The sequence below is a fragment of the Sinocyclocheilus anshuiensis genome, unplaced genomic scaffold (assembly GCF_001515605.1).
Source record: "Sinocyclocheilus anshuiensis isolate Anshui unplaced genomic scaffold, SAMN03320099.WGS_v1.1 scaffold186, whole genome shotgun sequence".
Classification (NCBI taxonomy): Eukaryota; Metazoa; Chordata; class Actinopteri; order Cypriniformes; family Cyprinidae; genus Sinocyclocheilus; species Sinocyclocheilus anshuiensis.
The window spans coordinates 134,192-153,538 of record NW_015542355.1 but is presented as its reverse complement, the minus strand read 5'-3'; the positions used below and the strand labels follow the sequence as shown (position 1 = coordinate 153,538).

At 36.5% G+C, this 19,347-nt stretch overlaps 1 protein-coding gene across 31 annotated transcripts in view; it reads right to left on the bottom strand.

Annotated features, from left to right (window-relative positions):
• Positions 1-19,347, bottom strand: part of dlg2 (discs, large homolog 2 (Drosophila)) — a 212,174-nt gene that overhangs the window by 113,982 nt on the left and 78,845 nt on the right. For 19 of the 31 annotated variants that reach the window (XR_001634554.1, XM_016490317.1, XM_016490320.1 and 16 more), the window contains 3 exons: positions 18,729-18,812; positions 18,080-18,241; positions 14,890-14,949 (listed from right to left, as the gene is read on the bottom strand). The exons of 1 other annotated variant lie outside the window; for it this stretch is intronic. Coding sequence is in view for 29 of the 30 variants with exons in the window: in XM_016490317.1 (XP_016345803.1) it covers positions 14,890-14,949; positions 18,080-18,241; positions 18,729-18,812 (306 nt within the window). In the remaining variant the exon portion in view is untranslated. The remainder of the gene's footprint in view (positions 1-14,889; positions 14,950-18,079; positions 18,242-18,728; positions 18,813-19,347) is intronic. 11 more of the 31 variants (XM_016490323.1, XM_016490344.1, XM_016490334.1 and 8 more) reach the window with 2 other exon arrangements.

The following is a 19,347-nucleotide window of genomic DNA, read 5'->3' as shown; positions in this document are numbered from 1 at the left end:
ACACGCTTGAGGTATTCGGCCAATCACAACGCACTGGATAGCTGGCCAATCAGAGCACACCTCGCTTTTCAAACTGATGAGCTTTGTAAAAAACGTTTCAGAAAGGCGGGACATAGAGGAGAAACAATAAAGTACATTATGTGAAAAATAATGTGTTTTTTAACCTTAAACCGCATAAACACATCCAAATACACCAAATACACAAAATAATGTTCTTTTTAGCAACATCATATGACCCCTTTTAAAGGGGTCCTTTTCACTTTTACTCGTAATAACGACTTTGTGGTGGCGTTCATGTGCGTTCAACTCGTATTCAAGTTAGCAGTTCTAAATACAAATAAATAAGCGCTAACAGCACATGACATCGTGAAAATAGGGGGAAATATTAACAGTTGGCGAGGCACAAAGCGCTTATGCGCATCCCGTGCGCAGAATGATGCGCTTGAAGCAACACGGAGTCACAGCGCGCAGCGCTTCACAGAAAAGTTTAAAGCAGAAAAAGAAGAGATAGGGCTGGGCAATTTGGCAAAAAATTAAAATCTCAATTTTTCTAGAATGTTAGACCGATTCTTGATTTTTTACGATTTTTAACTAGGGCTGTGCGATTAATCGAAATCGTCATAAAATCACGATTTGAGCTTGTGCGATTTCTAAATCGCTTTATAGCACGATTTTCCGCGCCCCGACCTCCCGCAGTATGCTATCCGAACCAATCAGAATGCAGCGTGCCTAAATGGAGCACGAGAACAAAACACACCGGGCGGGCATACAAACGTAACGGCAGGTTCACACACTCCGCCTGTGGTGCGGATTTTTTCCACGCCCATGTTAATGGATCAGAGTGTTCACACTGCATGCGATTGCGGTCCGGCAGTGCGCTCCAGCAGCGGTGCGTCTGCAGCAGTCATGCTGCGATCGTTTCTACAGGTGGTTTGTTCAGCCCACTCACCTGTGTGTAGCACACTCAGAATTGCACAATGTTTTTGAGGTATTCAACGGTTTACATGTGACGTGTTCTACTACTAACACTGTTGTACAATACACACACATTTTAATCTTATTGTTACAACCTGTCGAGTACAACAGCAATAACTGTGGGATTACTTAAGTTAGAAAGGAATGGAATTACTTAAGAAAGGGTTGTACGAGGGACAAGTGTGAATGTGGACGACTGCTGAAAGGACCGTTCTGATCAGCATAGGAAGCACATATGCATACATATTCCAGAATCCCTTGCCCATCAATTCTACTTCATCCTGAAAATACATTCTAAGCACTTATCATACCCTCAACAAACACAATCACAATCCAACTACACACACACACACACACACATTAGGATTCAAAGCATGCATCTAGAAAACAGTTTTACCTAGAGATGCACCGATACCACTTTTTCCAGTACTCGCCCGACTAGATTCACTTTCGCCAGAAAGTTGTGTATGCCTAAGGTTGAAAATAAATTATGTTTATAGTGAATGCCCCTATAAATGGTCTTATTTTTACGATTTAGTTTTAATCCAAATGATGCATGTGCTAAGTGAGTGAACATCAAAGATGACACAACAGAAGTGTGCGCGCGCGCTCTCTCTCTCTCTCTCTCTCTCTCTCTCCCTCCCTCCCTACCATTAAGTAACTTGTGCATTGTTTTACTTACTTGTTTTTGACATATCCGACCGAACTACAAACTTTCCAGTGATGTCTGTGAGAAAGGTATATTCACTCGACAAGCTCGCGCATCTGTGCTGCCGCGCGCTCAATCCACTCAGCGTGCTTTGCTTATCAGCTCACGCACATCAGCTATACAGGCGTTAATACTGAATGTTTAACATTATGTTCATTGCATACATATACTTCGTAGACATCCTTAATCTCTAATAACTCCATTCTGCTGTCTGTTGTTCTGTTGTCTGTGTTTCTTTGTCTGAATATGGCACTTATCACATGCTGTGTGGTATCGGCGTTTGGTATCGGGGCATTTTAACGAGTACGAGTACGAGTACGAGTACAGGAGCTCAGTATCGGGTCCGATACCAATACCAGTATCGGTACATCCCTAGTTTTACCCCATCTGAAAGGATAAAATAATTTCTCGCTCAGATATGTCACTCATGGCCGAAATGCTAAAATCAATCACATATCATCTGAAGGTGATAGCCACTGAGATGGCAGCAGAAAAAGTGGCAGTACACCTTCATTTGACAGAGCCTTAGAAAGAAAAGAAAGAAAGAAGGAATAAAAGAAAGCATGAACAAACAAAAGGAAAAAAAGGAATGAACAAACAAAAGATGAACAAATGAAAGAAACAAAAGAACAAACAAATGAAAGAGAAAAAAGGAAAATGAACAAGAATGACAGAAAGAAAGAAAAACCAGAAGAGTGAACAAACGTAAGAGAAAAACAGACAGAAAGAGTAAACTAATGAAAGAAAGAAAGAAAGAAAGATTGATTAGTGGTCTCTAACTTAAGTAATCCCACAGTTATTGCTGTTGTACTCGACAGGTTGTAACGATAAGATTAAAATGTGTGTGTATTGTACAACAGTGTTAGTAGAACACACATTCAGATCAGCATTAGTGAGTCTCAGCAGTCGGAATCACACAGCCATATGATCCAATTGATCCCAGTTAAATTACTGAGCCACATCATGACCTTGACTCTATGGACATTGCTGTGTCCCCCACATACACAGTTATGTCATGTCAAGGGTGAACCATGGCCATGTAACCATGGCCTCCATCTGAAATAATAAATAAATACACAAAAAAGTCAGGATCAAATATACACTATTTATTTTTTTGATACACATTCCTGATATTATTGTGAACAATTTGGTGCACAATAAGTGTGTGTTGTAGTCACCAAAATAATTTTTCTTTTCACCTGACATTTCTAAGCCCTCCTATTATTTTAAACTCCTCCTCTCTAACAAAGTGTCATAGAGAGACCACACCCACTTTTCCACAAAACAATAATTTCCTGACATGCATAAATCGCATTCTACAATAATGCGATTGTATGCTGTCATCAGTCAGCACATGTGAATGAATGAACAGTGGAATGATGATGGCATGCAGTCACAGGTGGGATGTGTTGGTATGCATGAGGAACATACAGTGGGGAGGGCAGATTCCTGGCCCACGTAAAGGGCAGAGGCTCTGACAGGTGACCACATCAAAGTGATCTGTAGCTCGGGCTCCAGCAGGTCCCTAAACATCACCCCCCCAAATCCCTCCCCCCACTGTCCTGCCTATAGCACCTTCTCGATTTGCATCTAATCTTGCATCTAGGAGGCAACTGCAAGGACTTAATCTGAAAGGAAAAAGCAATGGATAGAAATAGGAATGGGGAAAAAAAGTGATGATTTCTGAAGGATCACGTGTGTGATCTTGAGACTGAAGTATTGGATGCTGAAAATTCAGCTTTGTCAGCAAAGAAACAAAATATTTTAAAATTGAAAACGGTTAAATTATACATAGTAGGATTATTTCACAATGTTACTATTTTACTGTATTTTTGATCAAATAAATAAAGCAACCTTGGCAATCATGCCTTAAAATCTTATATACCAAATGTCTAGTAATTTCTACACTTTGAAAAGTCAAACACTTGACCTCTGCACAACACAGCATCAGGATTTGGCTGTCTTGCCGCCCACTGGCGAAAGTTCGTGAAACATGTAAGAGGGCCTTAATTCTGCTTCCCTCTGCAAATGTTAACAGGAAACAGGTGGAAAGCATGAAGCTACGAGCCTTAAATTAGATGTTTCTCTTTAAATTGTCTTTGATCCATCAGAAATGGAAGAGCAGAAGGTACACTTTTATTCGGTGCATGCTGAAATATCAACATCAAATTAGACACAATTTTGCGGTTGGCAGTTCCATCAAGGTTTTGTAAAGGAGCATGGGATGAGGGCTTGGACTCTGCCCCTTTCAGGAAATCACCCACTGCCTGCCATATGCATTTACCCTCTAATAGCAAATCAATTTCTCTGGAGGCCTCATTGTGTAATGGATTCTGCCTGAAATGCAACCTTCATTGCCCTCCCTTCCAGTTTTCGCTGTCTTCTCCTTCCGACTGCCTCTCTCTTGGTTTCCAGCCTGTGGTGGGTAATTTAGGGTGTTAATTGCAGCATGTTATTGTGTCCTGTCAGGTTGGAAATGAAGCACTGGGAAGCCACTTTAAGATGCCAACATGTATGCGCACATGGAGCTCTCCATGGTCCTGCAATGCTATCGTGTACCTTACACAAATGATATGTCTCAATGGGACCCGATAGCGCACTTTCTCTCTCTCTGCCAGTGACTGAGCTGCTTTAAAGTGCACTAAAACTGAGTTATATCACCACTGCACCAGCAATCACCTGAACCACAGGGAAAACTTGTGTGCTCTGTTTAAACTACCAATGGCTTGCTGTTTAATGCGGCTAGGAAATAGTTTTAAGTGCATTGCATGCTTTTCAGGGAATACATTTCTCTCTTTAACAAAGCTGTAAGGTGTACACTGATGGATCTAAACTTGAGTTTCCAGGTGCACTCTGGGAGATTAAAGGAGGTCAGTACTTTAGACACTCTGACACAAATCAGGAAGTGTAACAGCAGAGTGGTGCACAGCAGCAGGGAATGAAGTAGATAAGAGCTCCCGAGTCAGATAAATACAGAAAGGTTGAGGATAGAAAGAGATTTGGACCTACAGTCCACCCAAACTGTGGAATGTGATCAGGACAAAAAGAAAATTATGAAAAGTGGCTGTGTTTACACAGCAGGAGAATACAGCTGCATGTATGATTTCATTCACACAGTTTGGTTAAAAAAATAGAATGTCAAGTGTTGTAACCTTAAATTTACATATATAAAAAAATACATAAATTTTTAAGGAATCAAACTGGAATGTCTGTCTGCATTGTATCACACGTATAGTTCTATAATGATACTAGACATATGATACACACACACAACCTGTCAGAAGTTTGGAAAAATTATTCATTTTAAATGTTTTTTGAAAGTCTCTTATGCTCACCAATGCTTGGATTATTTGATCAAATACAGTATAATATTGTGAAATATTATTACAATTTAAAAGAACTGTCCATTTTAATATATATTTGAAATGTAATTTATTCCTGTGATGGCAAAGCTGAATTTCCATTACTCCAGCCTTTAGATCCACATGATCTTCAAGAATAATTCTAATATGCTAATTTTGTGCTAAAATATTTCAAAATATTTTAGATTGTAATAATATTTCACAATATTACTGTTTTTACTGTATTTTCGATGTAGCCATGGTAAGCATAAGCAACATTTATGTAAATAAATTTGCATAACTTTGCCCAAGACAACTTTTCTTCTCTTAAAAGGGTTTCACTTTCTGTCAGCGGCCCAGTGCACAAACTATGACAGGAACAGTTTGGGTCATGAATATTTATAAATGATGTGTTATTATTCATAAATTCATAAAATATTTTTTATATTACAGTATAAAAATTATTTGCTAAAAAAGGTGGACATTAGTAGGTAGCCGTAGCCACAGTGGGACTGAATTTTACTGTTTGCACATTTATTTAGCCCACTGTTAAAGCAACCAGATGCTTGATTGTACTGTAAAGTCTGTTTTATATGGCTAGTTTTTTTTTCAATGAGGTTAGGAAAAACAAACCTCTTTAAAAGATCAGAACAAATTTAGTCATTTCTAAAAGTCATTATGGTACGCCCCTGCATGTGACACAAATACAGACAAGCGGCCCTTACTCTGAAAAAGCAAGCTCCAATCTCTTGAGTTTTCATTTTCATTTAAAAAATGATGACACAGAGAGCAGCCATATAATGAGTTGAGCAAAAAACAGCATAAACATGTGCTGGGTATTGGGTCCTGGATGTCTCTGAAACCCTGTCAGTAAAACCCACTTCACATTCTCTCTGTCTTTTAGCACTTGCAGTGCAGTATAACCCTGTTAGAGCTACTTACACTCATTAGAGATACAGGGTGAAGGTCACACACACACACACACTGTAAGGAATTTAACTCATTAATTCTATTTCTAGCTCAGGTTTTGAGAGGAATCGGATCTGAAGATTCGAAGTCAACCTGATTAGAACTGATTTCAAATTTGATAGTTTATACTTTATCAACGGTCGTCCAGCGAGACGTTAACCTCAGTATATTTTAACAATTTGAGTATTTGTATTTTCCCTGGCCACGGGTTAATACGTGCTTTGATAAGTTGGCTGTTGATCTGGCACCTGAATGACGTTTGGATGACGTCCTTTTGGGAGAGCCCTCGTTGGATTGGTTGGTTGCCGGGTTACGGAGGAGTGATGTTTGGAGTTCTTCTGAGATTTCCTTTGCTTGGCTTTAGGCTTTGAAGTTCGGCAGTCGCGGAGTTTCAACTGAAGTGTTTGAGTTTTGGAGTCTCGCTCGTGATGTTACGGCATGGGAGCGCTTCGTCGCGCGGTCACCAAGGCGAAAAGCCACAGTTCTAGAGAGAGAGAGCGAGCGAGCCAGCGAGGGCTTTGTGTCCATTTTTAAGCAGGCTGACTTTTGTCCATCCCACAGGTCGTTGTTCCAATCAGATAGTGGCTGCGGGGCTTAGCCACGCCCTGTGTAGTTCCTTTTTCGTGCACAAATCACATGCTGTTCGTGGGGAGTATTTCTGCAAGTTTTAAGAACTTCTTATAAAAATATCATCACCGGAAAATGATGCCGAATATCAATTTTTCACTCACACCAATGTTCTGTGAATAAAACAAGCTTTCATTCAAGCTCAAACAACAGGTATTTTGCATACACAGTAATCGTAATAACTAAAAAAAAAGTTATAAGGCAAAGATTACACACACACACACACACACACACACACACACACATAAACACACAATAACAAGGTCAGGCCCAAGCGTGGGTCTGATTATTAAAAACATTGCAGTCAGGCACATCTGTTACCAGGCAACTGCCAAGATCTGACTGTATTCATGGACTTTAAGAAGACAGATTTTAAGAAAGGAGGACACAATAACATGTGTCCTATCTATAAAACATCAATTCCGGGATTTGCTATAACTGAGACAAATACTAATAAATATAGTCGCAGAGTGTAAAATAGACAGTCAAGTTCAAAATATTCCCTTTTCATTGGTGATTTGGCCCAAGCATATATTTCATCACCATTAAAAACTCTTATTATTTTCAAAACAGTTTTTGGCTTGAAGCATGCATTTCAAACAGTCTGTGAGGACTGATCAGGATGCCTAGATATTTTCTCTTTTATAATCCCCAGTCTCTGTAATCTGCAATTAAGGAGGCAGTTTAGTATTCATATCACTGTGTTTGCTTTGGTTAAGACTGACCTTCCTCAGCATCTATGAGGAGAGAGAGAAAGAAAGAAAGCTAAGGAACAACAAGATGCCTTTGCTTTGACACTGCACCTTCTCACTGGTTAAATATGTAACTTATAATGTAAATAATGTAGTCCTGTCTTTCATTTAAGAGTCAATCATCTTATTCATATGCATACTGTGCATATAAATACATAATTTTTTTTCAAGCGTGAACTGAAATGCTCCAATATTGACTTTGCTATATTATATATGTATATATAATATTTGATAGCAGCAACAGGTTCTAATATAAAATTAAGGTTATACAATGAAGCAAGTAAACCACCAGAAAGAGAAACAGATGGGTAACACATGTGACTCTCTCCTAGCTGTTTAAAACTCTGGAACTCTCTCTAAAGCTCTGGAAGCGTCTCGCTACTCTCTCATGTAATTTTCCAATTCAACAGATGTTAAGTGTGTTTACATGATTTATATGGCAGCATCTGTCGATCTGTAAAATGAACGCTTTAAAGATTTCTGTCACTATTCTCACTTTCAGTTTCAGAATCAGTTTCTTCTTGATATAATTCACAGAATATTATTTTTGTGGGTAAACTATCCCTTTAACAGAAGTGAGTGTTTTTATCCACAGGTGGCCAAAAAGCTCTATTCTCTAAAATTATAAACAAAAAATAAAAAAAAATCTATGCTTGACAGCCAGCCGAGCACTGCAATCATCAATGAAACTATGAAATTTCGACTGAATGCTATTTCAAGGACAATGACACTTTAGATAAAGTAGACTTTTGTCAGTGTTAAAATACTTTCTCCTCTCCACGTTTAATATGCAGAAACAGTTATAAGCTAAGCCATTTGTAGATTATCTTAATAGGTTTTTGCAAGTACATCTATGAATTACTGTATAATTTACGGTAAAAAAAAAAAAAAACAGTAAAAGAGCATTCCCAGAAATCAAAATAACTTTGCTTTTCTAATTTTTATGATTAGTAATGTACATTGGGGTGTTTTGTGTTGTATTTCATGTTATTTAGGTAATGTTTATTGCACTATTTTAGTGATGGTGTTTTGTCTTTGTGTGTGTGTCTGATCCTGTGCACCGTCTATATATATGTGTATTGGCCGTGTTTTATATGCAGACCACTTACAATGAAATCTGATTCATCATGTGGTTTTCTGTTGTACTACTAGCATTATTATTTCATGTTTATCACTACATTTAAATTTGGCATAAGTTGTAAAATATACAGGCACCAATACGCCATCCTGTAACACCTGAAACATTGTCAGCATATTACCATGTTTTGTAAAGTGAATTTCTGGAATGTTTTTTTTTTAAACCATAAATATAACAGGATAGTTCTTTTACAGTGCAAACTAGATTATTCAGAAACAATCTGCAATACCATTTTGATAGTGGTGCAGATATTACACACTCACCTAAGCAGCTGTTGACAATAAGCAAAAAGTAAAGTGCTTCTCATGAGCAACTAAATAGGCCTCTAAGTGTCTGTTCATGTAAAGAAATCCCTCATTGGCAAAACAAAACCACTGACAAGGACTGTTTACTCTCCACATCGCATAAAAAACATAGCTGGCCCCTGTAACTCTCCAAACACTCTTTTTCTCTCTGAGAGTCCTGACTCCTAAAACCCCTTCAAAACACAGAGTCTATGAACAGACTAATGAGTTCATCACTTTTTTTTTTTTTTTTAAACCCTGGAGCCAATTTCATTAAGCTCATGCTTCAAGGCAGACATAAGCGCTTTAGTTAAAGTGATGTGACAAAAATGAGAAGACCTGAAAACAATTAGTATGCTAATGGAACAAATTCAAACTCCTTGACTTTGTTATATGCGCTGGGAAAATAATGCCTGTCTGTGGTAGATATGCTGTCCTTGTGGAGACACAACTGTGACAAAATAGCATGCCTCATACTGAAAATTGAACAGAGACAACTGTTGTGAGTGGTAGGGCATCACTATGTAGGTGCTAAGGTGATCTGAGTGTGTTTTTACTGTGTTGCCATGCCTTCACTAGGCAGTTCTGGGTGGTTTACTGGCCTAAAGGTGTGGTCACATTTACTGTTGTTCAGCATATTTTTGCAGGTGAAATCCAGTCATTTCAATAGGAATCCACATGATCTGGAATTTCATGTGAGGGCGGAAGAGTTCCACACACAGATTTTGCAACAATTTTAAGTTGGTCAAGCAAATTTGCTACACTGACCAAACAAACTTTTGTGTGACTTCTGTGCAGTGCTGCTATTGTTAACTAAAACTAAAAATCATTTTCATTCATTGAAATAATGCTGAAATAAAATATAAATATTACATGAAAAAAAATAGCAAAGTTGAAAATCAGAAATGTTGTCTCAAATAATATATGAAAATAATACTTAATAAATACTTTAATATACTCAAATAAATATGTTTATGTTGAAGTACTAAAATGACTAGAAACTTGAACAAGAATAAATTCAAACTGACAAAAGCAAAAACAAAAACAAGCTAAAATTAAAATGAATACTGAAAATTTAAAAATAAAAGCTAATTCGAAATATTAATAAATACTATAATAATATATAAATAATACTAAAACAACACCACTTCTAATTAAGCTGTGCTCCATACATCGCTACACTATTAACAACAGACCTTTTTTTTTTTTTTGCTTATGTGACCACACTAAGTTACACTTTATGTGACAATGTTTAATGAAAAAAAAAGTATGCTAAATAATAAGTAATACTTTAACATATTTCTTCCTGTTGGCAGCTGTGCTAAATTATTTCTATACGGATTAAACAGTAACAAATTTGTGATTAATTAATGTATTTAGGTCTCCTCACAACTCTCCTTTGCTTTTTTTTTAGTTCTTCTACTTGCCTTCCACCTCCTCCCCTCCTCTTTTCTTTCTTTTTGAGGTAATTGCCTCATCTCTAATTCCATCCAAGGCTCATCTCCCAGACAATCAAGCCTGGTCCTTTACTCCGACCTGGGCACATACAGAGCCCTGACTCTGAAGTAATAATTTCACCAGGGAGGAGAGATAACCAAACAATCACCATTAACCCTAAGCCTTTGCTGTCTCTCACTACTTTTTTGAGAAGAAAGCTCTCTCAGGAAGAAAAGAGCGCTCCAGTCACACTGATTCTGCTAATAAATATCATGCCTCACCCCTGCTGAGCTCCGCTCATTAAAACCACAGATGTTTGCTCGACTGGTGGATGGCTAATATCTCATCTAGAAGGTGCATTTCCTTTCTGCTTGATATGTTATTCAATAATGTGACTTGAGGATCAATATCCTGCCATCCGACTGTCAAGCTTCTGAGACAACCGTCTTACGCAGCCGTACAATTAGTGCCTTTGTGTTAAAGCAGCTTTTCAGTAGGAGGACCTGGGTTGAAAGCAGGCGACAGGTGTACAAGCTGATTCACCATGTTTAGCCCTGCAGAGATTCAGAGAGAATAATGGAGCTACATTTCTCGCTCACCTCTTGGCATAAAAGTCCCACACTCACTCTCTCCGAGCCACGAGGGGATGACAAGGCTAGAATATACATGCAGAGAAAGTCGATAGAGATTTAATCAACAAGTTTGGCTATTGAATAGAGTGCATCCAGACTGAGAGCTTCTATTAGTCTCATGTAGAGAGACTTTTGACCATCTATACAAAGTCTTGTCCTCAACTTATTCTGGCCAAAAACTGCTCACTTGGACAGGAATGACTCATCTGGTCAACATGTACATATTAATATACAGATTTGCTCAAGGATATTTTGTGTAAAATATGCTTTAAACGATTAATAAATGTGTGCCGTCTGAGGCTAAAGGTGGGGTCATACTATATATATATATATATATATATATGTATGTATGTATGTATGTATTCCATTAATTTAGCACATGAATGCATAAAATACATGCATATTTTAAAATATTTATTTAAAAGAAAATTTTAAATACATGCGCAAGTTTCATCTTTCACTGTATATCAAGGTTCAAGTTTGGTGAACTCTGACCTGTGAATTCATGTAAATTATTATTTGAAAAATAAGTATATTAGTAAATGTAAAAAATACATAGTATTTGCATTTAATATATATATATATTTTTTCAAAAATATTATAATATTCAATATTACTTAATAATGTCATTATAAATCTAACATTAATAAATATTTAAATTATTAGAAATTTAAAATACATAGACATTTTAAATAAAAATATGTTTTATTTATATTTTTCCAAATAATATTTAATATTAATAGCATCATATTATATAATAATATTTAAAAGGGGTCCTTTATTATGATTTCCCTTTTTTTTTTTACTTAGTGTGCAATGTTGCTGTTTGAACATAAACAACATCTGCCAAGTTACGACAGGTAGGTGCAAAGGTAGATATTTTCTTTTACAGAATTCAAAGGCTGGTAGTTACTACAACAAGCTTCTTCCTGGGTTGGTGACATCACAAACCCTGACATTTACATAAACCCTGCCCCCGGGAACACATAACAAAGGGGGTGAGGCCTTGTTGGGCTGCTTTAGAGAAGAGGAAGATTTGATTTAGTAGAGTGTTGTTGCCATGCCGTCGAAACGCTGTTATTTTCACCTCGATTGCAGGTCCTCTTTGTTTGGCCTTCCTAGGGACACTGGACTTAGGAAACAATGGTTAAAATTTATTTTTAACTCGGTTCCTGAAAATTATAATCCCAATATAGCTCTCTGTGCTGCACATTTTACGAAGGACAGCTTCCTCAATCTACGCAAGTTCAATACCGGATTTGTACAAAAGCTTGTCCTGAATGAAAGAGCAGTTCCCACTTTAAAAGCAGAAGCTGTTGTTTATGGGCCACAACTTAACACAGTTTATTCATACTTATTTCACTCAAAACCGGTTTCCTGATTTATTTCATGATGCAGCAAAAATAAGACTATTATAGCGGGACTGAAGGGTGTATTATTAGGTTTTTCTCATTTATATCTCTTTACTCGTGTCACTTTTCTTACTTTTTTCTTCTTTTTTCTTCAGTCTCGCTATAAAAGTACATTTTTGCTGCATCATAAAATAAATCAGGAATCTGGTTTTGAGTGAAATAAGTATGACTAAATAAATATATTTATTAAGCATTTATAACATGTAAGATAAAAATGGCTCAATATTTGTCAGGTGAAATCACCCTTTTTATTTATGCATTTATAACTTCTTATCAATTTATAATACATTTGTAAATGAGTTATTAGTCAGTCATGAACACCTTTATAAACCCTTTATAAAGGGAACCTTTATGTAAAGTGTTACCATAGTTTCTATTGTTATTTTTATGTTGTAGCAAGGACGAAAACAAAGAAAATGCTGTCTGGCTCCACTAGCCAGTTAGCTAAATGCTAATTCATACTTATCCGTCAAACGCCTACAAACACCTACAAATTTTATTTAATTCCAACAGCGAACTTTGAATGTTGGTGTTTGTTGGCGTTTATGTGATCAGTGTAAATTATTCTTTGATTACAGCTTTTCTGTAGTGTTTACCCACATGCTCGTTTAGCTACAGGCATGCTAAATATGGCTCTGTGTTTGATTTGGCCACTGTAGTAAAGCCATGGTTAGTCTTCATAATGGGCTCATAGTTCTGGCAAAAGATATTTGGCTACACTCGTTCTATAAAGACACAACAAACTGTGCTATACAGTCAGTAGCGATCACTGTAGATCCACAGTCTGTAATCAAATAATCCCTTTTTGGACTGTAGTATCATTTGTTAGAATGATTATATGAAAAGCATGGATATTGGTAACAGTGTTGCCAGATTGGAAATGTCCAAGTATCGTACCAGAAGCTCAAAATTATCGTATTTGGAAGAAAATGATCGTACACGAGTAAAAACGTACAGAATACAGCTATTTATCTACTAGACTAGAACAACAACTTTTTGACACAACCTTCAAATTACCACAATAAATAAATAACTATGCTAGGGCCCTATGAAATACGTTTTATCTTTTCCCAAATTCCCTTTTTTTAAACTCCAAATTAAAAAAAATTTGGATTCTGTTTTTTTTTTTCCATTTTAATTTTTCTGGACTCCTTTTTAAATGGTTAAATTAAATTTTATTAATCAAAAGCACGTCTAATTAAATAATGAAACGTATACACTTCAACATCAAATCTATTAAAAAGTTTAACAAAAATTATGTTTAGGGTCTTATGAAATGTTCTATTTTTTTCACCTTGTTTATTGTTACCAAATTCTGTTTTAATATGTGTAATTATTTGAATGCATAAAAGCTACTTTTATTTATAGCCTTATGCTTTTTTTCTTAAGAAATTCTGCATTGTGTATTTAAATGTTATATAAGCATTAACACGTTACAGTGCACCCCATAAACACATTCAAGCCTGTGAAAATAGCTGATTTACCACCCCTTTAATATTGTTATTATAAATATGATGTTAAATAATAAAAAAACAAATAAATTACAATATATTTAAATATATAGCATTGTATACATATAAAAATATTTATTTTTAAAATAACATTTCATATAAATAATATATTATTAAATAATAAAAGCATTTAAAATAATATTACAAATAATTAAAATAATAAAAAATTATATTATAATTTTGCATATCTATAGACTAGTGTGACCACAACATATGCCTCCTACAGAAACACAGTCTGCATACTCTAGTTTCTCAACAGCAATTGATGCAGCTATGCTTCCTTGCATTTTTGTTTATTTCAGGATTAACTTGTACCTCATTCAATCCTGAGGTGTGACAGATCTACACGTTGAAGCTGTTAGCTAATCTTCGGTGGAGCGTCCCTGGCGTGGGAAGGGAGACATGGAGAGGACGGGCTGTCATGGAGACGGTCTACTGAGGCCATAGCATTAGCACAACTGACAGACTGAAGAGGCCGAGAGGATGGTTGAAGTGTGTGTAAGTGTGTGTGTATTTACTTTTCTGTGTGTGTGCATATAGAGTTTCTGGAAGGCCTGATAAGGCAGAGTGATACCAGAAGTGTGACAAAAACTCTACCTGCCATACAGGCTGTGTACGATCAATGACTGCTAATGCAAGAACTGGTAGATCTTTCTGAGATGCACATTCACACAGACACACACACTAACAGAAACCAACAAAGATTTCTCTCAATGGTCTATATACCTCATCTGCAATTAACATCATCAAAATATCAACAGCAATCACACTGAGTGACATATTCACCCCAAAACAAACATCACGGGTAAAATAGTCAAAAAGATGAACATCACATAAATTGATTACACTTGTGTCAACCATATTTGGAGAAAATAAATGTGATTTCACTGCACAAATGGGTTTCTTCAAAGGGAGGTTCTGATTGAAAACCCAGCAGTCTGTTATTCAGATCCTCTGAAGAATTTCACACAGTGTCGGAACATTGGCACAGATGTAATGTTCCTGAGCACAGATGAACCACAACAACAAAAACCACCACATCAACAACAAGAAAACAACAACGGGGAAAAATAGACACATTCAAAATAGATCACAAACTTGCCAGGTAGTTTGCTGTGGTCACCCCTGGGTATGTTAGATCAAAACGGGTAACCAGCGCAGGCTGCAGGCGAGAAAATACAAAACAGTGTCACCAGAAAATCGGCTGCACTCAGGGAGGGAAGAGAGAGGCTGAGGAGACAGGATGAAAGACGATGAAAATGCAGACATTCTGCATGAACCATGAGAGGAAGTAAGGAGGGGAAGGAAAACAAAAGATGGCAGGATGAGGCTTTAATTTTTAAGGTTATTTTGCTCTGACCCCCTAAGACGACCTTCTGACCCTTGCTGCAAACGAATGGTAAAAGCAATCTGAGGCTGTCACACAGAGTGCGCTCTTGCCTTCATAAAAAGCTAGACAGAGAGGAACTGAACAGAATGCAGGGATCTCAAGAAGAAAAGTTGAACTGCATTTAACCCGACACGCCATCTTAAATTCTACACTCATGGCGTAAGATGCTGAAAAAAAACAGTGAGATGCATCATGGCCACTAAAGACATTTGTCTGATAAATGTGTACATAAACCAATCACTTAAAAATAGCGCAGAATAGGGCTGCACGATAAATCGCATGCGATATTTAATGCGCATGAACAACGGCTCTGTGTAGTTAATGCTGCTCAATGTGAAAGCACGCACGTGATGGAGATTTACCGCTGATTACAGAACGGCTTTACTGACAAGATGCGCATTAAATATCACATGCGATTTATCGTGCAGCCCTAGCGCAGAATGAATGTAAGAATATGTCTTGTGTGTGACAGTGTTTTCTCCTGTATCCCTCACCTTGCTTTGCGGAACAGGAAGTGAGAGGAGTAGGTCAGTGCAGGTTTTTTTAGTCCTACTGACAAGTAACATTCTGCACCTGAGTGTCGACAAGAGTTTGCTCTGAGAAATCACATCTGTAGGATAGAGGTTGTTGTGTGACTGGGGGAGAAATGGCTGTTGGCAAAATAGAAAGACTGAGGTCTTAAAACACTGTCTGCAGAAGAGATGACAGTGCAGAATTCTGATGAGCCTAATGCTTTAGACAGGTCTATACACTCTGGAATAAAATCATACACTCCCTCAGATCGAATAAAAGCACAAAGCTTTTGAATCATCTGCAGACAATCAGATGAGGCACAGGCTGTTAATGTCTCTCTGGCTGAGAGCGTGTCTCCAGCAGGGCCATATCTGATCACAGAAAAACAGCAACAAAAGCTTTCAATTCTGAAATAAATAGATATGTTTTGTATCTGGCACTTTTCATGAATACAGCACACTTTACAAAATCCACAAAGAGGCAAAAAAACATTGATTATTTATTTATTTACAAACTATTTGATAATCCATGTTTAATGTAACATTATCAAGTATCCATTGAATTGATGTTCATTTCTCATTGCAGTAAAAATATTTTAAAATTTAAATTAATTTATTTAATTTTAGAAATTAATTTATAAATATTTTCTCAATAAAATAATTAATTAATATTTGTATTAATCACAAACATACACCATTGTTTAAAAGTTTGGGGTCAGTAAGCTTGTATTTAAATCCATTAAATTGATCAAAAGTGGCAGCAAAGACTTCTACATTGTTATAAAATTGTTAAAAAAATGATTTCAACAGAACCTCCCTAACAATAAATGTGCAGGCCCAGATGGGTTTAGCACAGAACTTTATAAGAAGTTCTGGGAGATTCTTGCCCCCATGTTTCTTTGTATGATTAATCATTCAGTGTCCTAATTAAAATTTCCACCCACATTATATAAAGTCAATATAGTTTTAATACCCAAGCCTGGACGGGATAAAATGAAGGTGTCCTTGTATCGCCCAGTCTCTTTTATTCCATCAGAAGCAAAAATTATTAGTAAGATCTTGGCTAACAGACTGAAAAAAAATATATATGTTCAATCATAACTCAAGATCAAACTGTATTTATGCCAAACAGGCATATATAGTCAAACCTGAGGAGCCTTTATAACATAATGTATACAAAACGTACAACAAAAGCATGCTTGATGCTTGAATTTCATCAAATTGAATGGCCTTATACGTTTGCTACTCTTAAAAGGTTAGGATTCAATAGTAAATTTATTCAATGGATCAGTATTACATATGCTAAACGGGAGGCTTCAGTCCTTACAAATCAGACACTGTCAGTTTCGTTTTCATTACATAGAGCAACACGCCAAGGCTGCACCCTTTCTCCCTATCTGTTCACACTAGTGATGGAATCTTTGGCCACAAGTATCAGGCAGAATGTCGAAATTGGCCCCATTTTAATTAATGGCAGACCTCAGTATATATCTTTATTTGCAGATGATGTACTATTGTATATAGCAAAGCCAGAAACATCTATTCCCCCTCTTTTAAACCTCTTGAAAATGTTTAACAAATTATAGATTATTAAAAGCAAAAATAAAGTTATATATATAATATATATATATATATATATATATATATATACGCCTCAAGTGAGTGTTATATATGTATATATGTATATATATATATATATTAAAACAGAAAACGGTTATTTTAAGTTGTAATATTTTACAATACTGCTGTTTTTAATGTATCATATAAATCTTATACTTATAACTTATAACCAAATTCCTGTTCCAAATTCAATCAATCAATCAATCAATAAATACATAAATTCTGTAATTGTACTAGGATTTAAAAGGTGGAATGTCTGAAACATAAATTCAATATTTGTTAAAGAATTATTTCTGATGATTTTACGGTGTCTGACAAACACAGCACAAAATAACCTACCTACTGCCACAGTCAAGGAGGTCTACTATAATGCAGCTACAATCAGCCTGCTTTTAAACTAAAAACTGAGCACCATCTAGTGTTGAGAAGTCATATCACAACAGCACAGCTTAGCACAGCTTAGCACAGCTCTAGAACTATAATGAAGACTGACCCATAACCTACATTCTTCTAATCAATGTCTGCATTACAGGTCATACTCTTTCCAATAAATACATAAAAAAATAAATAAAATAAAAATGATTTCTTTATATTTCTTAAAATTAGTAAATGAGTGAGTAATGAAAGCATGACATGGAAAACAAGACACTCATAGAGGCAACCAGACCAACACACAGACATACAAATGAAAAAAGAGAGGAGAAGAAAGACAGCAATGTCAAGAGGGCCATTGTGTTACTTATTGGATGGTACGAGAAAGGGTGACTTACCTTAAGTGGTGAAATGTGAGTGTGGGAAACGTAGCCATGCACATTCTCAATTTCTGAGAGGTTCTTCTCCGATACGTGCACCAGCTCCGGGGCTCGAACTTCATTGGTGAGCCGAGGGAAGCCATGATCCGGAGGAGGGGAATCTTCATCCTGATACCGGTACTATATGTGTGAAAAGAAAGACGAAGAGATGGGCATACAAAGAAAAGCAGAGAAAACTAAAGGAGAAAGGGCAGAAAGAAAACCCACAATCCACTGCAGAGCAAAATGCAACAACGTAATGACTTTCAGCCAATGAGTTCTGTGCCCTGTGAGATGAACAAGCCAATAAATCATTATTTGAAGAACTGAGAATGACTGAAATCATGATGCATGGTGAAGTTTAATATTTTCTGTGAGCAACCGCATGCACATGGAATTAAAGCAAAGCACTGCTGTTGACATGCTCTGGTCAAGAGAGAGAGACATTTTAAATAGTTTGCTCTGCATGCAATCACAGCAGGATGGTCATCTATTTTATCATTAGATTTTTTTTTTTAAACAACAGTGAAAATGTGTAAAATGAAGAAGATGCAACAAAGTGCAATGCATCAGTTCTCGACAAACAGAGAGGATTTTTTATGGCGCGGCCCCTGTTTTTCTGTCTCACCCAAGGGGAGCTCATCAGGGCTGGGTTCATACATGCTGGAGATTGGCTTTGTTGCTGGGAGCCCTGTACTGCCGGAGGCCTGTTCTGTAAATACACACACAGGAGCCCAACTGTGAACAACCAATCACAGTCAGTTAAGCTGAATCATTTAAATCATCGTACATACACCACAGTTTAAAAGGTAAGGTTTTGATTTTTTTTTAAGAACTTTCTTATGCTCACCAAAGATGCATTATTTGATCAAAAACAGTAAAATAAATTGGTATTTTTTTATTTTGATATATTTTAAAAATGTAATTTTTGCCTGTGATGACTGTCATTACTCCAATCTTTTTCTCCAGAAAATTGAAATTGAAATCTTTTGTAACATTATAATTATAAACACATTTGCATTTGATCAATTTAATGCATCCTTGCTGAATAAAAGTGTTAATTTCTTAAAATAAAATAAAATACCTTTTGAAAAGTAGTGTAGATCATTCACCAGCCTCACACAAATTAAACAATACAAATAAAAGGGAAGAAGCCTCGACCAACAAAAAAGTACAACCTGACGTGCCACACACACACACACACACACACACACACACACACACACACACACACACACACACACACA